We start from the raw sequence: 17611 nt of genomic DNA on the forward strand, positions 1-17611 counted from the left end.
AAGGGGAGAGATTAAAATGTGCATTTAGAAAAATAAAACTACAAAACATAACATTGGCAGTCATTTACCAGTTTATTTAAAAATGATATATTTACTGGAAGTCTCACACTATTTACTGCTTGCTGGAATGTGTTAAGCTGTGTTCACACCGAGATATTTATTTTTCTCTCTGTCGCTCGATTCAACCCTTTGGAATCGCTCTGTCGCTCTGTTTAAATCGCTCGTCAACAGGCACAAGAATTGACGGACATCTAGGGGCTATAACGTTACGCAATGTCATGACATTTGTCCACTACGAGCCACCATAGTTGTTTACAAGCTTTAGCCTATCAGCGTGCTCCTAACGCCAGCTCTATACCGGTAGTGCAGACTTCACTTCATGTCAGCTGTCAGCCTGTCAATCAGCTGTCAATGCGGTTTGTTGCCACACAATAAACCAGCGGTTTGTTCCAAGCCAGTGTGATCGAGCGACTGATGCCAGCGTAATTTCGCTCCAGTTGGGATATTTCATCTCGGGCGACGAGCGAATTTTCACCCTATCGCTCTGTCTCTGTCGCTCGGACGCCCAGCGATTTTTCTCCCGGGCGAATATACGCTCAATCGCTCGTTTGCATTGACTTTGTATGTAAACTCGATGCCAGCGAAAAACTTTAATAGGTCGGTGTGAATGCAGCTTTAGCATTTTTACTTTTATTCTGCATCAAATGACTGTAATAATAATAAAAAGGGTTTCCATGAAGAGCTCTCCACAGGAGAAATACAGCATTTCCTTGTGCTCACATGTCTGTGTCACCATCAACATTCATGTTATTATTATTCAATTGGTCCCTCCGTTTGCTCCTGTCCTCAGTCAATATCAAAGTCATCAGATCCATCAATATTATCCGATTCAAAATCTTCAGCATGATCAGCTCAAATGAACATCATCTTCATTCACTCACTCACTTTTTCTCTACAGTTCTGTTTTCTTCCCTTGTTTCTGTCCATCGCTGGCAGCGCACCTGAAACCCAGGTTATCGGAGGCGGAGTCAGGAGTGTTACCCATCCTACATGACACAAACATAACCATTAGTCAAGACTATTGTATGGTTGATCTGGATGCTCAAACTGTGAAAATACAGTGCATCTAATAACTCGCCTGGTAGTGAGTCGTGCCTTGTGATTGGCCGATCCGTCCGCTGTGTCGATCCAAGACGCACCGCGCAGCACGTACATTTTATTTGCCGCAGGAAACGGTGTGGCTGTCCATTCCCATGCGTTTCCCATCATGTCGTACAGTCCTGTGGGAAGATTGACATGAATTGTGATATTAAGAGAACGCAGAGTGAGGATCCAGCCTATATCAGATTTCATGTGGTTTTGCTACGACATGGGAAAAGGTCAATGGTAAATGGTAAATGGCCTGCATTTATATAGCGCTTTTATCCAAAGCGCTTTACAATCAGTAGGTACATTCACCCATTCATACACCGATGGCGGCAGGCTACCACGCAGGATGCTGGCAGACCATCAGGAGCAATTTGGGGTTCAGTATCTTGCCCAAGGACACTTCGACATGCAGACTGGAGGAGGTGGGAATCAAACCACCGACCTCTTTTATCCAAAGCGATTAGTGGACGACCCGCTCTACCTCCTGAGCTACGGCCGCCCCCAGCAATCAATCAATCAGTCAATAGAGATGAGAGCATGAATCATTCTTAAAGCTGGAAGTGAGGACAGTTTTGATGGAAATGTACCATAACTGTTCTGAGGAGGGAAGGCTGTGACAGGGGAGATGCCATGGTAGCCATCTTCTGCAGTGTCTCCATCTGGAAACAATCCCTAAAACATACAGAAAAATATCACATCAAAGCATGTTAGGAGGAAAACATAGGCTGCTAATGTTACTCGTGGATGCATTATTATAGTCGGCTGACCTGCCACAGGTTGGTTCGGTTCACCTGGAACTTGTTTCCCCAGGGATACGTCCTGCCTGGAGCACAAGACACAAGAGAGGGATGGGAGGAGAGCAAACAAAGAAATGACCGCATCTCATCCCTAGTCTATTGCATGTCTGTTAGGCCATGTTCAGACTAGGAGGCCAAATCTGATTTGTGAACTTTAGTGACCTATTAATGACTTTATCCAGATTGGTTTTATGAGTCTGGACGCTCCAAGTCTGATTTGTGTCACTTGTCCCAAACCACATATGGAGGTAGTTTCCAATCTGCTTTCGACTGATGTGCGGATGCACAGATCCACCAAATCTGATTTGAACGTCACTCGCAACTCGTCATCAAATGCTTCTGCGCAGGAAAACCACGTCACCAACGTACGTATTTACTGACGCCCACGTCGTTACCATAGCAACCCATGCAGATAGGCTGTTTAGGTCTGGACACACAGATCCGACTTGAGAATCAGATTTGTGGCAGTGCGGACACACTCCCAAATCAGATTTGGGAAACCAATCAAGATAATGATGATTAATGTCTTTATCAGCAAATCAGATTTGCCTGTAATGTGAACATGGCCTTAGTGAACATGGCACTGAGAAATAGTAGTTTCTCATCTTTCTTCTTTGACTTCCCTAAAAAGACTTTCCACTTGTACCAGTAGAGGCACTACTACACATACTGTATTTGAGAACAAATACAGAAAATGAGGATGAGCAGCTCCCTCCATGAAATAAGGCAGACGCATCAAGGTCAATACAATTACTGACGCACCCTATTAAGAGGGTTCGCACACATTTTCATGGATACAATTTCAAAACTTTTCCATGAATTTTCAAGGAGCCGGTGACATACCGTAATTGAATCAATACCAGAAGCTATTACTACACTGGACGAATAGGACACCCTTCTTTACATCAGATTTAGTGCTTTAGAGTCACTGCATTACATTACCTGGAAGCTATTGGAAAAATAAGGAGAAAAAAATAATTTTCCACACGTATATTAATATAAAATACACAAAGCACTAAAATCCAATATAAAAACAAACAATGAAGAAACCTACGTGATGGTAACATAATCATGAAAGGTTATCCACGGGAAGATTACTGTAACAATTAATTTAATTGGAAACAACAATATTCCATGAACTTTGCAAAGCTTTGAATGATTTTTTTTACTAAATCAATGACTTTTCCAGGCCTGGAAAATTTGATTTTGCAATTCCATTACTTTTCCAGGTTTTCCATGACTGTGGGAACCCGGTATTAAATCAACTTCAACCATGAAGGGGAGATTGTGTGAGTACATGAAGGCGATGGCGACAGGATTAAGAACTTTTTTTTTTTAACCCGAAATAGCATGCATGAAATGGATTGTCCAAAAAGTTATACAACTCTGTATTTAAAATGGCAGTAAACTCTATTGTATGCTTTCAGTGTATAAACTGTGTACCCTGCAGACCCCCGCGCGCCGCCCACTCCCACTCCTCCTCAGTCGGCAGCCTCTTCCCCCTCCAGCTGCAAAAGGCCTGGGCGTCGCTCCAACTCACTTGAACCACCGGGAAGTCCAGGCGCTCCCGAATGCCTGAACCAGGTCCTGCAGGCTGGACAACAGAGGGGGCAAAGAATCAAAGGCATCCAATGGCAGCAGAAAGTACACAGAGAATTAGGGATGGGATGATATATTGAAATTCAATATACCGTACTCTATTGCAATACAAAAATGTGACACTGACAATACATAACTTGGAGAAGAAAAATGTATTCTGATAATAGCTACATTTTATTCTGCTATTCACCTTATGTAGCCACGCCCATTTGACCCGGTTGTGTGGCCGTATCAAAAGTTCCGGCTAAAAATAAAATAAAATAAAATGGCTGCTGCTCCAATATCATCTAACTCTGAATTAACTAATAATTTAGCCAATTGTATGTTACATACCAAATAAAAGCAAACGGCAATGTCTAAGAATGCAACGCCATGTAAGTCTCGCATTCCAGGGAATTACGTTAACGTCTGCGGGTCTTATTGACGTTAGTGGCTCAAGCGCAACTCGGAGGAGAGAAAACCATCTGAAGCTTTCTTTGTTGGAGTCCAGGTATGTTTTACAAGAAAGTGCTCGTCATTGTCGACGATAACGTTATCTGACCTGGCTAACAGTGGATACTCGCTTGCTTGCTGTGTACTGAGCTCAAAGTAGTAGGCTACGTTCTTTATTTTACCCCCTGCACTGTCCGCTACAAAAACAACTCTCTCGTTTTGCGCCGTGACCGCCGGAAGTGTTAAAAGGACCCGGAAGAATTTGGCCCACTGTAAGGTCTGAACATAAGGTGAATAGTAACATATGAGATGGTTTGTCCATCACATCTCACAAGAACTCCCATCAAAATTATATTATTTACACTTTGTAATGACATTTTTTAAATTGTTTAAATTCTAGCAAGCCAATCCCATTTCTAGGAAGATTTGTGGCTCAAAAATAAGCAAATGTGCACAGTCAGACTTTGTTGTCAGTCATGTTATCTATTAAATGGTCTCTTGGATGTAATGAATTGTAATATTATAATATTGCATATTGAATTGTGAGATAAGCATTATCATCCAATTCCTACAGGAAATACTGGGAAAACTATCCAGGGCACTCCTAATAAATAAATAAAAACAATCATGTGTCCAAACAACACACATTTCAGTTTTTTTTTTGTTATATATGCATGTGTATGACTGAACATGGACGACAACAACATGGACTAGGGGAGCAAAACAATTGACCTCACCTGTCTCCAAAACACCTTTTCTATAGGCAGCCACCAAGGTGCAGACTCGTTGGGAAAGGAGGAGGCAAAATAGTCAAGAGTAAAACACAGAAACAGTTATTCACCAGCAGCTACTCTTATGGAAGACCACCACTAACCATAGAATCCATGACAAGTGTATTGTAATAGTGTATGTGTATAGTGTAGCAAACAGCCAGATGTTCCTAGTAAGTTTATGGTTTCAACAGCTGATACCTCGATCCTCTCAGTCACTTTGCTCTTCAGCTCTTCTGACACAAAATCCTGAAACACAAAGCTCCAGCCAAATGCCTCGGCTTCACTTTTGTACTTCTGCGCTCTCACAAAGTCTCTGTGGGGGGATGACAGACACCCACAGACCAGTCAGTGGATTTAAATGCATAACTGACATGAATCCACTAAGCACAGGTTAAGCTTCTTCACCTGAAATCAGCATTTGTCACAGGGTACTTGTCTATTCTGAAGGGTCCAACTTTCACTTCTTTGGTCGGGGATTCTCCATCTCTGCCATCTGCTGCATTTGTTCCCATGGTCATCTTTCCTCCTGGTACCTTGACCATCTCCTCTTCAGCTGCTGCTGAGGGACAGCAAAAAATGGTAGACTGTCACCGATGGCGACCATTTTTATATGATGTTCATTCAATGCAATAGCAATACTTTGTATTGCAGTAGGTCAGTGAACAAAGCCAGTCAACACGTTAAGAAATGGCATGTGTTACACAGAAATGTGTGACCACAGACAGAAATAAATGGTTGCTTGCAGTATGATCATACGCAGCCACTGTCAAAAATTGTGACCTTTAGGAATAGACTATGTATGCCTATTCCAAAATAACTTTAAGATTAAGGTAATGCAAATATCACTTATGCATGCACAACTTACATTTTTACAAAATGCAGTTTGCCGTAATCAAAAAATTGTTGTTTCTAAAACTTGATTAAAAAAAGATATATTATCTTTCCCCTCGTGGGCATTATGATAAAAACATAACCACAGTTTGAACAATCACAGAGGGGCTCACGCTCATAAGGAGAAGAAAGATACCTCCTTGTTACGCGCGGTCACACATTCCGGTGTGTACACCCACTGAACTAACATTGGTCTGGTTGTGATTTGTATGTATGGTTCTTACCAAACTTTCATAAGCAGATGCTGTTGTCTTGGTCTCTCATGTTTAAGCATAACTTCTCTCCACATAGATATTATATTTGGAATAATAAGGACATTCTCTACAAAAATAAGTCGTTCTATGAGAATTGGTTAAAAAACAATATCTTACTTGTTGGTCAACCATTTGACTTGAATGGTAGGCTGTACAACTATGCAGATTTTTTGAGACGGTCTCAAATTCCCATAACAGTTAAAAGAATTTGCAGTCGTTTTCGATGCAATTCCTTCTGGAATCACAATGCTGTTGGGGGGTATGAACTTCCCATGGCCGCTTACTCCCATTGTCAAGTTATCTTGTCAGAGCATCGGGTTAATAACCGCACAATTCGGACTTTATTCCAAAAGGACATTGTCACACTCCCTTACATAATCTCCTTTTGGAATGGTATAGTAGAGAATGTGCCTTGGAAAAAAGTGTGGTTCTTGCCACTCAGATATTTGATTACCAATAAAGTGAGAGAAGTTACTTTTAAATTAATACACAGGTTCTACGCAGCAAAATCCTTTCTTAAAATATATAAGCGGGACATTGAGTCTGAGCGCTCATTTTGTAAAGATTCTGATGAAAATATCTCACATCTGTTTTGGAAGTGTTCTCATACAGAGACATTTAGAGATTTTGAAGTTCATCCAACTGCATTTCATCTCAGATTTTTCTTTCTGTTTTAAGGACGTTTTCTTTTGTGTATTTGATTTCACGATGGAGAATGAGGGGAAATGTTTTATAATTCATCTTTTGTTTTTACTTGCTAAATACCACATCCACAAGTGTAAATTCAGTGGTTCTAAACCATCCTTCCCCGTGTTTAAAAATGATCTCACTGAATATATGGACTCCATCAAACACTCAAAGAATACCAAAGCAATCAGGACTGTGCTGCTATTTACAACTTTTGTGACCTCATGAAGTATAGCCTACCTTGTTGTTTCTTCTTATTAGTATTATTTGCTTGTACCCCTGAGCCTTGTACTGTAGATGTTGTCTGTGTGTATTATCTGTTTTTGTATGATATGGTCTTTAATCAAATGTATATAAAAAAAATATATAAAAAAATGTATGGTTCTTACCTGCTGCCACTAGCGTTATTATTAGAGACATCCACAAAGCGGCTTTAAGATACATCGCTGACTAGTAAATTAGACCGAACACTAATTTGATAAAACACACTTGATAATTATGCACGTAAAGATTTACAAGTCAACTAAATATAGCTCTCTCCAACTTTGACGTTTGGTCGTTTCTCGGTCGGACACTCTTCACGGTAGAACGGAACCAACGGTAGAACGCTTCCGTGTGAACCATGGTGTAAATAAACAAAGGTTCCGCGTCAACTAAAAACGGCATTCAAAATCTGATATAATAATAATAAACGTCAATCAACTGACAGTTAAGTATGTAAATTCATAAAGAGAAAGAAAAAAATCCAACAGAATACAAATACATAGGGGTATCATGTTATCATAGTAGCTACAGGCATCACATAACATAAATCTTTACCAATTTTGATCAGTTTTAATGGTTTTACTGTTCTTGAGAAAAAATTGTCCTGATTGTTGTGTGGTTTCTTGGTAGTCCCTTTTGCATTTATGGATCTAATATTTTCCATATAAAATAAAACGGTTAAAAATTAAGTATATTTTAGAAACCAACATCACTCCAAAAATACAGGAATAAGTCTTCACTGTGCATGTGAGACATGGACTGTAAAAATAGGGAAAAAGTAGTCTCACCCTGCATGTCAAATTGACACTCACCCCCTCAACAAAGAGGGGACCTTAAACCTCCAGGAAAAACTGGAGGTTTAACCCACTGTTCATGATCTTTTCTCAGCTAATGTCCTGCAAATGATACTGGTGTCAAGGCTGTGTAACTTGCTGTAGACTAGAGTATAAAGCAGGGGTCTTCAAAGTCTCAGACTGTGGGTCTTTCCTCAGACAAAGCAATTACACACACACACACACACACACACACACACATAAATATATGCATATATATATATACATAAAATTAAAATGTGTATTTATATTAGATACTATATAAAACACCAACTAGTCAGGAACAAGTCCATAATGTAGACCGCACACTCCAAAGATGACCAAACTTGCCAAAAAGACTTGACTTTTTAAGAACGCGCTTCGCAGACGTGCTTCATCAGTCGCAACCTGAATCTTTGGAGTGTGCGGTCTACATTATGGATTTGTTCCTGACTAGTTGGTGTTTTATATAGTACCTTGGATTTATCTTGCTGTGACCTGCACCTCTCTTTGGACGTGCACGAGTAACTATCTTATTGATATGCATTTATATTAGTTGATGTGTATCCCCAACAATGTCAGTGGAGCTGCTGCAGAAAGCGTTCCTTGAGGACATCAGAATGTATGTTAATTCCACATTTTCTAATCTTTTGAAGTTTAGTCATGTTCGAAACACTGACAAACCTGTCCAATATAACATGCAAGTCCTGTCGGGACAAATGTTCTTTTTAAACATCTTTCATGTGGTTCACACACCATCCACTCATCTTTCACATAAAAACAACAAAACTCACTTCTAGAGCCAAGAAAACAGACTTTAATGGGTAGAAACAAAACTAAGTGGCAGAGGTCAGTGCTTTTAACAAAATCTCATAAATAGACCAATCATTTTGGAGGGAGGCGTTGAACAAATCCATGAAAAAAACAACAGAACAATGTTTTCTGACACTGATGGAGGTTTATAACAGTGGGCCGTCCGTCTGACTGACTGGGATGCTTCAGCGTGCTGGGAAGCAGGAGCGCGTTTGACTGATCCTTTCAGGTAAACAACTATCGCTGTCGTATGAGAGCAGCCGCAGCTTCTACAGGTGACCTTTAACCTTTGAGAGACGACATTCCAGCTCGCATGATCTCATCGACCAGCAGGATGTTGCTGGCGATCACCGTGCTGGAAGGTAACAGGGGCAGGCACAAAGAAAGACAGATTGGTGAGTATTGGAAGCCATGCATCAAGGAAATAACTACAATATTCAGTTTGTCCTTTACTTTACAGATGACTTCATCTCACCATGAATGCAGGAGCTGTTTCTTGACGCTGTAGTTATCCCACACACCCGCCTCTGCTGCCACCATGGGTTCCCCTACAAAGAAAAACAAAAAAAGGATCAAACTCGATAACAAGCTTGCCATATAAGTGCACCATAAACCCAGTAATGTATTTTGAACACAGTGGGTTATAGCGATTAAAGAAGAAAATATCTTTCAGTCTCATGAAGCGCCATGACTGTGCAAGCAGGTCTGACCTGTGTTGAGGTCCACGCCCACCAGCTGAGCAGACTCTTTATACTCTGTCTGCAGCTTCACCAGGGTTTCAATTGGGTCATAGCCAGAGTTCTGGGCCAAAACCTACAGCAGTGACAAGAGGGTTAAGAAGAGCATTATGAAATGAACAGGGCTTCTTCATGAGTAGATCAACCATTTCTGCTTTCTAGGTATGAACTTCAGATCAAAGGGCAACAAGGCCAGAGACTAAAATTCAGGGCTGTGATCAAGAGCACAAATAAAATGCTCCATCACAAATGAAAAGAAACCTGGACAAAAAAGAAAACTTCTCAGGAAAACAACTGCGTTCCTCATGACATCTTAGCTAGCAGTTAAAGTATCTTTAGAATTGTTTCCTAACGGACAAATAAATACTTCATTCATTCATTATCATCAGTGCTGACCTCAAGGCCACAGCTCCTTCACTCACATCTGAATTGGCCAATTGGAACATACTGTATCTTCATTAGTTTTCCACCAAGTTATGCTGAAGCATTTCCTATTGTTTGGCTTATGCTTTGTGTGTGTGTGTGTGTGTGTGTGTGTGTGTGTGTGTGTGTGTGTGTGTGTGTGTGCGTGTGCGTGTGCGCCTCCTCACCTTGGGGATGACGAGGAGAGCATCGGCAAAGGCCTGGACTCCCAGCTGGGCTCTGCCCTTCACCTTGGACTTGTGTTTCACCAGAGCGTCTGCCACAGCCACCTCAAACGCACCGGCTCCAGATACCACACTGCCTGAAGATACACAGAGACAGGAGGGATACCTCAGCACAGTCAAGGTGTCTCAAGGTGAGAAAAGTGTCACTGCTGAAAACCACTTGAGGTGGGATGCAAGTTTGTATTGATCCGCTGAATACATGTAGGGGAGAAGGCAGCTCTCCTAATGCAGAGGTAACAGATCAAAGTCACTGTAGCACAGATATAGGAGACCAGGGAGAGCCACGTTAGCATCCTGGGGTGTTCTCTGTGCAAAGGACAACTTAGATACGGCATTCTACAACAGCATGAGTGAATACTGGATTCTGATTGGCTAGCAACAGTGGTAAATAGGCCAACAATCTACAGTTCGGCTCCAACCGCAGTATCACTCCGCTCCCTGATGCTGACTCCGCTCCCTGTGCTGACTCCGCCCACTGTTAGCCTGTCAGTCTGCAAATCTCTAACAAGGAAATGGCCGATCTGTAACAAGGAAATGTCCGATTTCGTAGTAACGTTTGATTTACTGGGTGGATTGAGTTTTGAGCAGTGGTTAGATGAAGGTGAAGTGAACAAAGAACAACATGGTGAAATTGGGGAGAGAGAACTGGCTGAGCTTGAGTTGTCACGAGTTCGGACTAGCGGGAGGTCGGACTAGCGCCCGGACCCCGAACCTGGGACTGTCAAACAAACAAACGCCCTCTGCCGTCACCAGATATCAACACACCACCACCAAAACGGGCTGCTTTAGATAACTGTTTAAATAACTGTACTTTTACAGGCAATGTATCAATAACTGTGAATCCCGTTAAGGAATAGGTTAGTTGTTTTTTGGCTCAAAGGCAACTAAATGTTTAGTGCAATCATTGATCTTGTGTATGGAACTATATTCTGTGGCGGAAGGATAAATGTATTCTGAAACCAGTAATGATTGTAAATAAATGAATTGGATATTACAATTGTGTATTTTTTATATTATTTGGTAGCTGTTGTAGAAAACAAATTTACCACTCGAGGTCGGGGGTTGTGGGCACATTTACCACTGGTACAGGGTTTATAGCACTCGGCTTCGCCTCGTGCCACAACCCTGTACCAGTGGTAAATGTGCCCACAACCCCCTTCCTCTCGTGGTAAATTTGTTAATTAGAGCATGTGGCAACAATAAATAGATCTTTTTCTTTCCCCCCCCGCCCAATATTTTATTTTTCAATTTTCAGGACAAAAGCAAAACAAAACTCAGACACAAACATACACAGAAAAAATACACATGCAAACATTACAATATGATGATGCTACCAGCTGCATACAGTGCTAAAGAGTTTGTAAGAGATGCTGTACATAGAATGCAGTGCAAGGAGTCTGAGAAGTTAGCTGGGCAAGTTATTCGACGTCTTTAACAATAAATAGATCTTGAGTTTATTCCACTATTTATATCAGTGATAGAAACCTGATTAAAAAGTGTATTGAGGATACCAAGTACTTCTGTGGTGAGAGCAAAAATTAAGATTGAGCCGAGACAAACTACACTATAAACAATACAAGAATATAGGGAGCTCGGATATCGCGTTAACGAACATCGGACAGACGTACGTACGGACAACCCGATCCATAATGCCTCCATAAAAAGGGCAACGCGCTGTTAGAAATGAGTGGAGCTGGTGCTCCCAAAACAGCTGGATTAAACTGTGTGGATCCACCTGAGACTGGCCTGGGAGGAGCAGGTCACCAAGACAACTAGAGGATATTGAAATGGACCAATGATGTAACTGAATCATTTGATGAATATTGTTGCACTTACCTGCAACAAATTGCATTAAATAAACAGCAGCAAATTCAGTGAATTGTAACCTTTGGTAGGGAGATACGAATCCCAACACCACACACTGTCCTCTAGTCTCTTACCATCTTCAATGGCGTTCTTGACCGCCCGCAGGCCATCCCTCACAGCGTCTTTGATCTGTGTGAGGGTGTGCTTGTTGGGTCCCTTCACCAACAGGGTCACTGAGCGTGGGTTCCCACACTTCTCAATGAACGTGTATTTCTCTTCTCCCTGTGGAACAGGGCAGGCAAAGAGGATTAGGGGCAATTCTGATTAACCCATTGATACCTGATGCAGCATTTGCGTGTCTATCCCTCATTTGTGTGTGTATCCCTTTAAGACCGCGAACCGCGGTCTTAAAGGGATACACACACAAATGCAGCATCAGGTATCAATGGGTTAAAGGAGCACTCCGCTGATCTTCAACCAGCTTTGTATCATTACAAAATCAGTAGCATAAGAGAAAAGTGTAAAGCGTTTTGCAGGCATTCATTTACCGGTAGTTTGACAGTAACAGTTGATTTGAGTTCAGTTGTGGACCAGTGATGTCATTCATGCACAAATGACATCAGAACAACTTCACTCAAATAACTATGAATAACTGTCAAACTAAATGAATGCCTGCAAAACTGTTATGTTTTCTGATTTACTCCTGATTTTGTAATGATACAAAGCTGGTTGAAAATCAGCAGTGTTCCTTTAATAGCACTGTTCCTTGTTTAGAGCACCTCAGCTCCAAACAAGCGTCAGCAGACTGCAGGCACTTCAAGACAAGAGGTCAAATGATCAGATTTGTTTTTGTCAGTGACTGCATTTACATGGGCATGAGTATCCCAGTTATTGTCAGGGTTTTGGAGTATCCCGTTTTTGTGTTTGCACATGTAAACCTATCCTGATTTCAGAAACCTGGATAAGCCCTTATCCAAGTTTTGAGAAACCCGCTTATGCTAGCTGGAGTACTCCGAAAGAAACAAGGATACTTTGGTGCATGTATATTAGGGGTGGGAGAAAAAATCGATTCACCTAAGTATCGCGATTTTTAATGTCACGATTTTTTGGATCGATCTTTTATTCCAGAATCGATAATCGCAAATTAAAAAAAAAAAAAAAAAAATTTTTTTTTTTTTTTTTTTTTTTGGTGCTTGCAGTCAGGCCACTCACTGAACAGCAGGCTAGGCGCCGCCTACTGGTTTACTAGTGGTTTTATTACTTTATTAGTTAGTCTGAAGTAATAATTACACTTCAGGGTTAAAGTGGGTGCATCTCATTGTAAAATTGGACTTCAAACGGCCCAAATCTGGCTTCAAACGGCCCAAATTTCACGCGCGTTGGCCCATATCGGCCTGGCCTGCTTGGTATCTAATGCCCGGCCTGAATTATGATCCCAGTCCGCCCCTGTTTTTAACTATATCGCCCAGCCCTACTCATGATATATAATATACAGTCTCTAGTGAATGATTCAACTTTTCCCATGTTCTAATCTAGTGTAAAAAAGCAAACAAACTGAAAAAATAAAAGAAAAAAATAAACAAAAATCGCAATAAATCGTAATATCGAATCGCAATAATCGTAGAATCGCAATAATCGTGAATCGCAATATATATCGAATCGGCACCAAAGTATCGTGATAGTATCGAATCGGGAGATAAGTGAATCGGCACAGCCCTAATGTATATATCTTATCCTGGCTTCTGACTGCAGCAGACTACCTGCGCAGGTGCGGCTTGAACAAAGTCTCACTTCTGGAACGATGAGGAAACTGAGTTTTATCTTTCGGTGATGAAAGAATTAAAATACTTGTCAGTTTAGATAGGAGAAAGCATCAAAATGCTGATCTATTCAAGTCTGTAGTATACAGGACAGGAAGGTGTTGTGACTAAAATGAAAGAAAGCAGCAGCGCGCAAACGGGGGCAGACCACCGTGAAGAGGGAATCCCACACAGTCTTGGTCCAAAAAAGGTGAATGTCACACACATGCAATACAGATCACAGGTGCCTGCACAAATTGCATGCAGTAATCAGTAACCGGGATACTAGTACTTATGTACAGGGATATGAATAACCAGATTTCTCTGTGTTCCATGTAAACTCCATATCCCGAATATGATCAAAACAAGGATGAGCTTCATAACCAGGATGTTCAAGTCCATGTAAACGCAGTCAGTGAAACGGAACAGAGAAACCGAGGCAGATACTCACCAATGTGTGTTCGTAAACCAACCCAGCATGTCCCAAGCACTCTGGAGTGAGGTCATCAACAGAGTTCATGGCAATGCCACCACAAGCCAGGGTGAGCCTGCAAAGAAACATACGTTTAGTTTTTTGCTACGATTTATGGGGGGGTACGGTGGCTCAGTGGGGGGGTACGGTGGCTCAGTGGGGGGGTACGGTGGCTCAGTGGTAGAGCTGTCGCCTCACAGTTAGAAGGTCCTGAGTTCGATTCTCGCCTGGGACACTGTGAGCACTGTGGTTGTGTTCCCCCCCATATCTTCAGTGCCCACTGCCCAGGTGGGGTATCTCGTCGTAAGGGCCTTTCTCTCTGTGTGGAGTTTGCATGTTCTCCCCGTACCCCCCAGGGGGTTCCTCCGTACATAACCCCCCTACTAAAAACATGCAGAAGATCAGATCGTCATCGTCATCCGACCAGTGACGACAACATCCGAAGTTGGTCCCCGGGCGCTGTACGAGAAAGTGACCACTGCTCCTGGCCTGCCCCCCGGAGGAAAGGACATGCCTGGATGGGTTAAATGCAGAGGACACTTTTCACCGGCCACCGTCAGCATGAGTGTGTTGTGGCCGCATGCATGTGTTGTGGTGTTCGTGTGACAATAAAAGACGGTCCGTCCGTTACTAGACAGAGAGAGAGTTTCTATGCAAAGCCCTGCTCAATTCCACCAAGCAGCTATCAGGGAGCACTTTCCTAAAAGTTAGCAACACAGAATGAGAGTTCATTTCACACACTGAGGCCATGTCTACATTTTATTCTAAACATGGGGAGAAGCTCCGGCGCGGTTTGGAGCACAGTGCTGCTGCCTGGCTACTGCAGAGGACAAGTAGGCTACAGAATAGGCTACAATTCTCTGCTCTGGAGAGTGTGTGTGTCAAACCAACCCCCCAGTCCCCCCCCCCCACCCCTCTGTGTTGTCGTCCTCCGTGCTGCTCTGATGTGCTCGCGAGTCACACTTTGAAGTGAAAAGGGGGAGAGCAGGAAAACTTTGGAAGAGTCTTTCAGACATAGAAATGCAACTGATAGAATGTGCACTGCATGTAGCGCGATTCTAATGATCTGTCTGGAAAGGCAGGTCGTGGATAGGGATGGGCATTTTAAGCAATTTAAATAGTCGAGTACTCTCCTTCTATTATGAACGAGTGCTCGAGTACTCGCGCGGGGGGTGCGGGCTGTGTGATTACTATGGTAATGACTGAGCAGGGGTAATTTGCTGTGTGGGGGGCTGTTCACACATAACGTTTGCATTTTTGCATGGAAAAAGCGCTACCTGGAGCATTTTTGTCAGGAGAGGGACTGACTGTGATATTAGGTGACGCTAAGCTAACATCTAAAGCCTACCTTTAGACAGTATCTCCGATGGTTGGATTAGCACTTTGGAGCAGACAAGTTGTGAAACAAGCGAAGGCATTTGATTTCCAATACATGTCCATTGTTGCTGAATAGTGATCACCATGATGCGATTGTCTCCCAAAAAGTGATTCTTTCTCCACATTTCTTGTGAGTGACTAACGTTATGGGAAACGACAGTGTAGTCAGTAAACTAGTGCAACGTTTTGAATGAGTTTTATCGGGCGTGCGCTATGAAGAAGCATGCTTCTCATTCGGGAGAATATCTCCAGCCACCATTTTCGGGAAGAGCTGGAAAACTTCCGGTTAAAACTTTCAAAATAATGTTACTTAAACAAAAGTAAATAGCTTATTGATGCACGTTGGAGGAGAAAAGGTATTTCAATGAATGAAGCAGCATCCTTGTATCAAAATACTCGTTGTGATGTTATATGGCGTGAAACTGTGGCTGTAACGCTTTACTCAAAATAAATAAGGTTACAATAAGCATTTTATTTTGAAAGCAACAAAGCGGATGACGTACTTGGTACATTCTGGCTGACTTGACGCCTGATAGAGTTTAGTCACAAGAAACCCAGGCGTGTTCGTTGAATGGGAGGGAAACACAGCGCTGCTGGTTGCTGCCAGATCCACATGACGATGCGTGCGTAGATCTTCTACCATTTTTAAAGGGGTGGGGAGTGGGGCGAGTACCCGAACAGCAGAAACGTTACTCGAATACTGATGTTATGAACGAGTGCTCGAGTACCCGAGTACTCGCGCCCATCCCTAGTCGTGGACCCATTCTAATCGTTAACGATCTAAGATCGCCCTATCGCCCACGCCTAACCTAAACTACTAAATACTACAAAGAGATACTCAACACTTTTTACTGCTGAAAATCAATATATATTGCAAATTAGCTGCGTTCTTGATGAATCCAGGTCAAAGACCTGACATTTACTGTAAAACGGAGTAATTCCTCATCTCTTCTCACATACCTATGCAAACGGACGAACATTTATTTTATTTTTTTTACAAACAAACACAACCTAGCCTATCTGACGTACTCTAAAACTAAACTACTAAATACTGGGTTTGGTGACGTCACTGATGAAGCTACGTCACTGATCAAGAGCTCAGCCAATAGAAAGGGAGGAAAATTGGAGTCTACAGCTGGCCTTTTTGGTTTGTATGGAACTGCATACAAACCAGAACACAGAAAAACAAAAAAACTAACAAACTCAGATACAGGAAAAGAAAAGAAAGAAACTAGAACGCCCGCAACGCGGACTTATGCCTCCGCCATTAGTTCATTCTGGAGTCCAAATCGCCATTTGAGGCAAATTGGAAGAGATTCCGTCAAGGCGCTCCTGTGATGTTGCGTTACAGAGCTTGGAAATTGGGTGTGTGAGAGGTCACAGTGACCTTGAACTTTCACCACCAAAATGTAATCAGTTCATCCTTGAGTCCAAGTCGATGTTTGAGACAAGTTTGATTAAATTCCGTCAAGGCATTCCTGAGATATCGCGTTAACAAGCTTGAAAATGGCGTTGGAGAGCTCACCTTGACCTTTGACCACCAAAATCTAATCAGTTCATCCTTGACTCCAAGTCGATGTTTGAGACAAGTTTGATTAAATTCCGTCAAGGCATTCCTGAGATATCGCGTTAAGCTTGAAAATGGCGTTCGAGAGGTCACAGTGACCTTGACCTTTGACCACCAAAATCTAATCAGATCATCCTTGAGTCCAAGTCGATGTTTGAGGCAAATTTGATGAAATTCCGTCCAGGCGTTCCTCAGATATCGCGTTAACAAGCTTGAAAATGGCGTTCGAGAGGTCACAGTGACCTTTGATCTTTGACCACCAAAATCTAATCAGATCATCCTTGAGTCTAAGTCGATGTTTGAGGCAAATTTGATGAAATTCCGTCCAGGCGTTCCTCAGATATCGCGTTAACAAGCTTGAAAATGGCGTTTGAGAGGTCAAAGTGACCTTAACCTTTGACCTTTGACCACCAAAATGTAATCAGATCATCCTTGAGTCTAAGTCGATGTTTGAGGCAAATTTGATGAAATTCCGTCCAGGCGTTCCTCAGATATCGCGTTAACAAGCTTGAAAATGGCGTTCGAGAGGTCACAGTGACCTTGACCTTTGACCTTTGACCACCAAAATCTAATCAGATCATCCTTGAGTCTAAGTCGATGTTTGAGGCAAATTTGATGAAATTCCGTCCAGGCGTTCCTCAGATATCGCGTTAACAAGCTTGAAAATGGCGTTCGAGAGGTCACAGTGACCTTGACCTTTGACCTTTGACCACCAAAATCTAATCAGATCATCCT

General features: G+C 42.2%; 2 protein-coding genes across 3 annotated transcripts in view; both read right to left on the bottom strand.

The window, feature by feature from the left end:
* sumf2 (sulfatase modifying factor 2) lies at positions 1 to 7143 on the bottom strand. Of its 2 annotated transcripts, none has more exons than XM_083633694.1 (9): positions 6972 to 7143; positions 5156 to 5306; positions 4949 to 5063; positions 4715 to 4759; positions 3390 to 3540; positions 1917 to 1972; positions 1737 to 1821; positions 1139 to 1280; positions 1 to 1046 (listed from the first exon to the last, which is right to left on the bottom strand). In XM_083633694.1, the coding sequence occupies exons 1-9, from the start codon at positions 7024 to 7026 to the stop codon at positions 953 to 955; spliced, it is 894 nt and encodes a 297-aa protein (XP_083489820.1). In that variant the 5' UTR covers positions 7027 to 7143; the 3' UTR covers positions 1 to 952. The 2 variants fall into 2 exon arrangements, with proteins under 2 accessions (XP_083489820.1, XP_083489819.1); XM_083633693.1 differs by having other exon boundaries at positions 5156 to 5309.
* Positions 7144 to 8459: 1316 nt separating this feature from the next.
* Positions 8460 to 17611, bottom strand: part of cct6a (chaperonin containing TCP1, subunit 6A (zeta 1)) — a 28829-nt gene continuing 19677 nt past the window's right edge. Inside the window, exons 8-13 of the mRNA XM_083633482.1 lie at positions 13912 to 14008; positions 11796 to 11943; positions 9799 to 9932; positions 9182 to 9284; positions 8947 to 9019; positions 8460 to 8826 (exon numbers count right to left, since the gene is read on the bottom strand). Coding sequence (XP_083489608.1) covers positions 8754 to 8826; positions 8947 to 9019; positions 9182 to 9284; positions 9799 to 9932; positions 11796 to 11943; positions 13912 to 14008 — 628 coding nt within the window. The 3' untranslated portion in view covers positions 8460 to 8753. The remainder of the gene's footprint in view (positions 8827 to 8946; positions 9020 to 9181; positions 9285 to 9798; positions 9933 to 11795; positions 11944 to 13911; positions 14009 to 17611) is intronic.

The sequence above is a fragment of the Poromitra crassiceps genome, assembly GCF_964638095.1.
Source record: "Poromitra crassiceps genome assembly, chromosome: 1".
NCBI classification, from domain to species: domain Eukaryota; kingdom Metazoa; phylum Chordata; class Actinopteri; order Beryciformes; family Melamphaidae; genus Poromitra; species Poromitra crassiceps.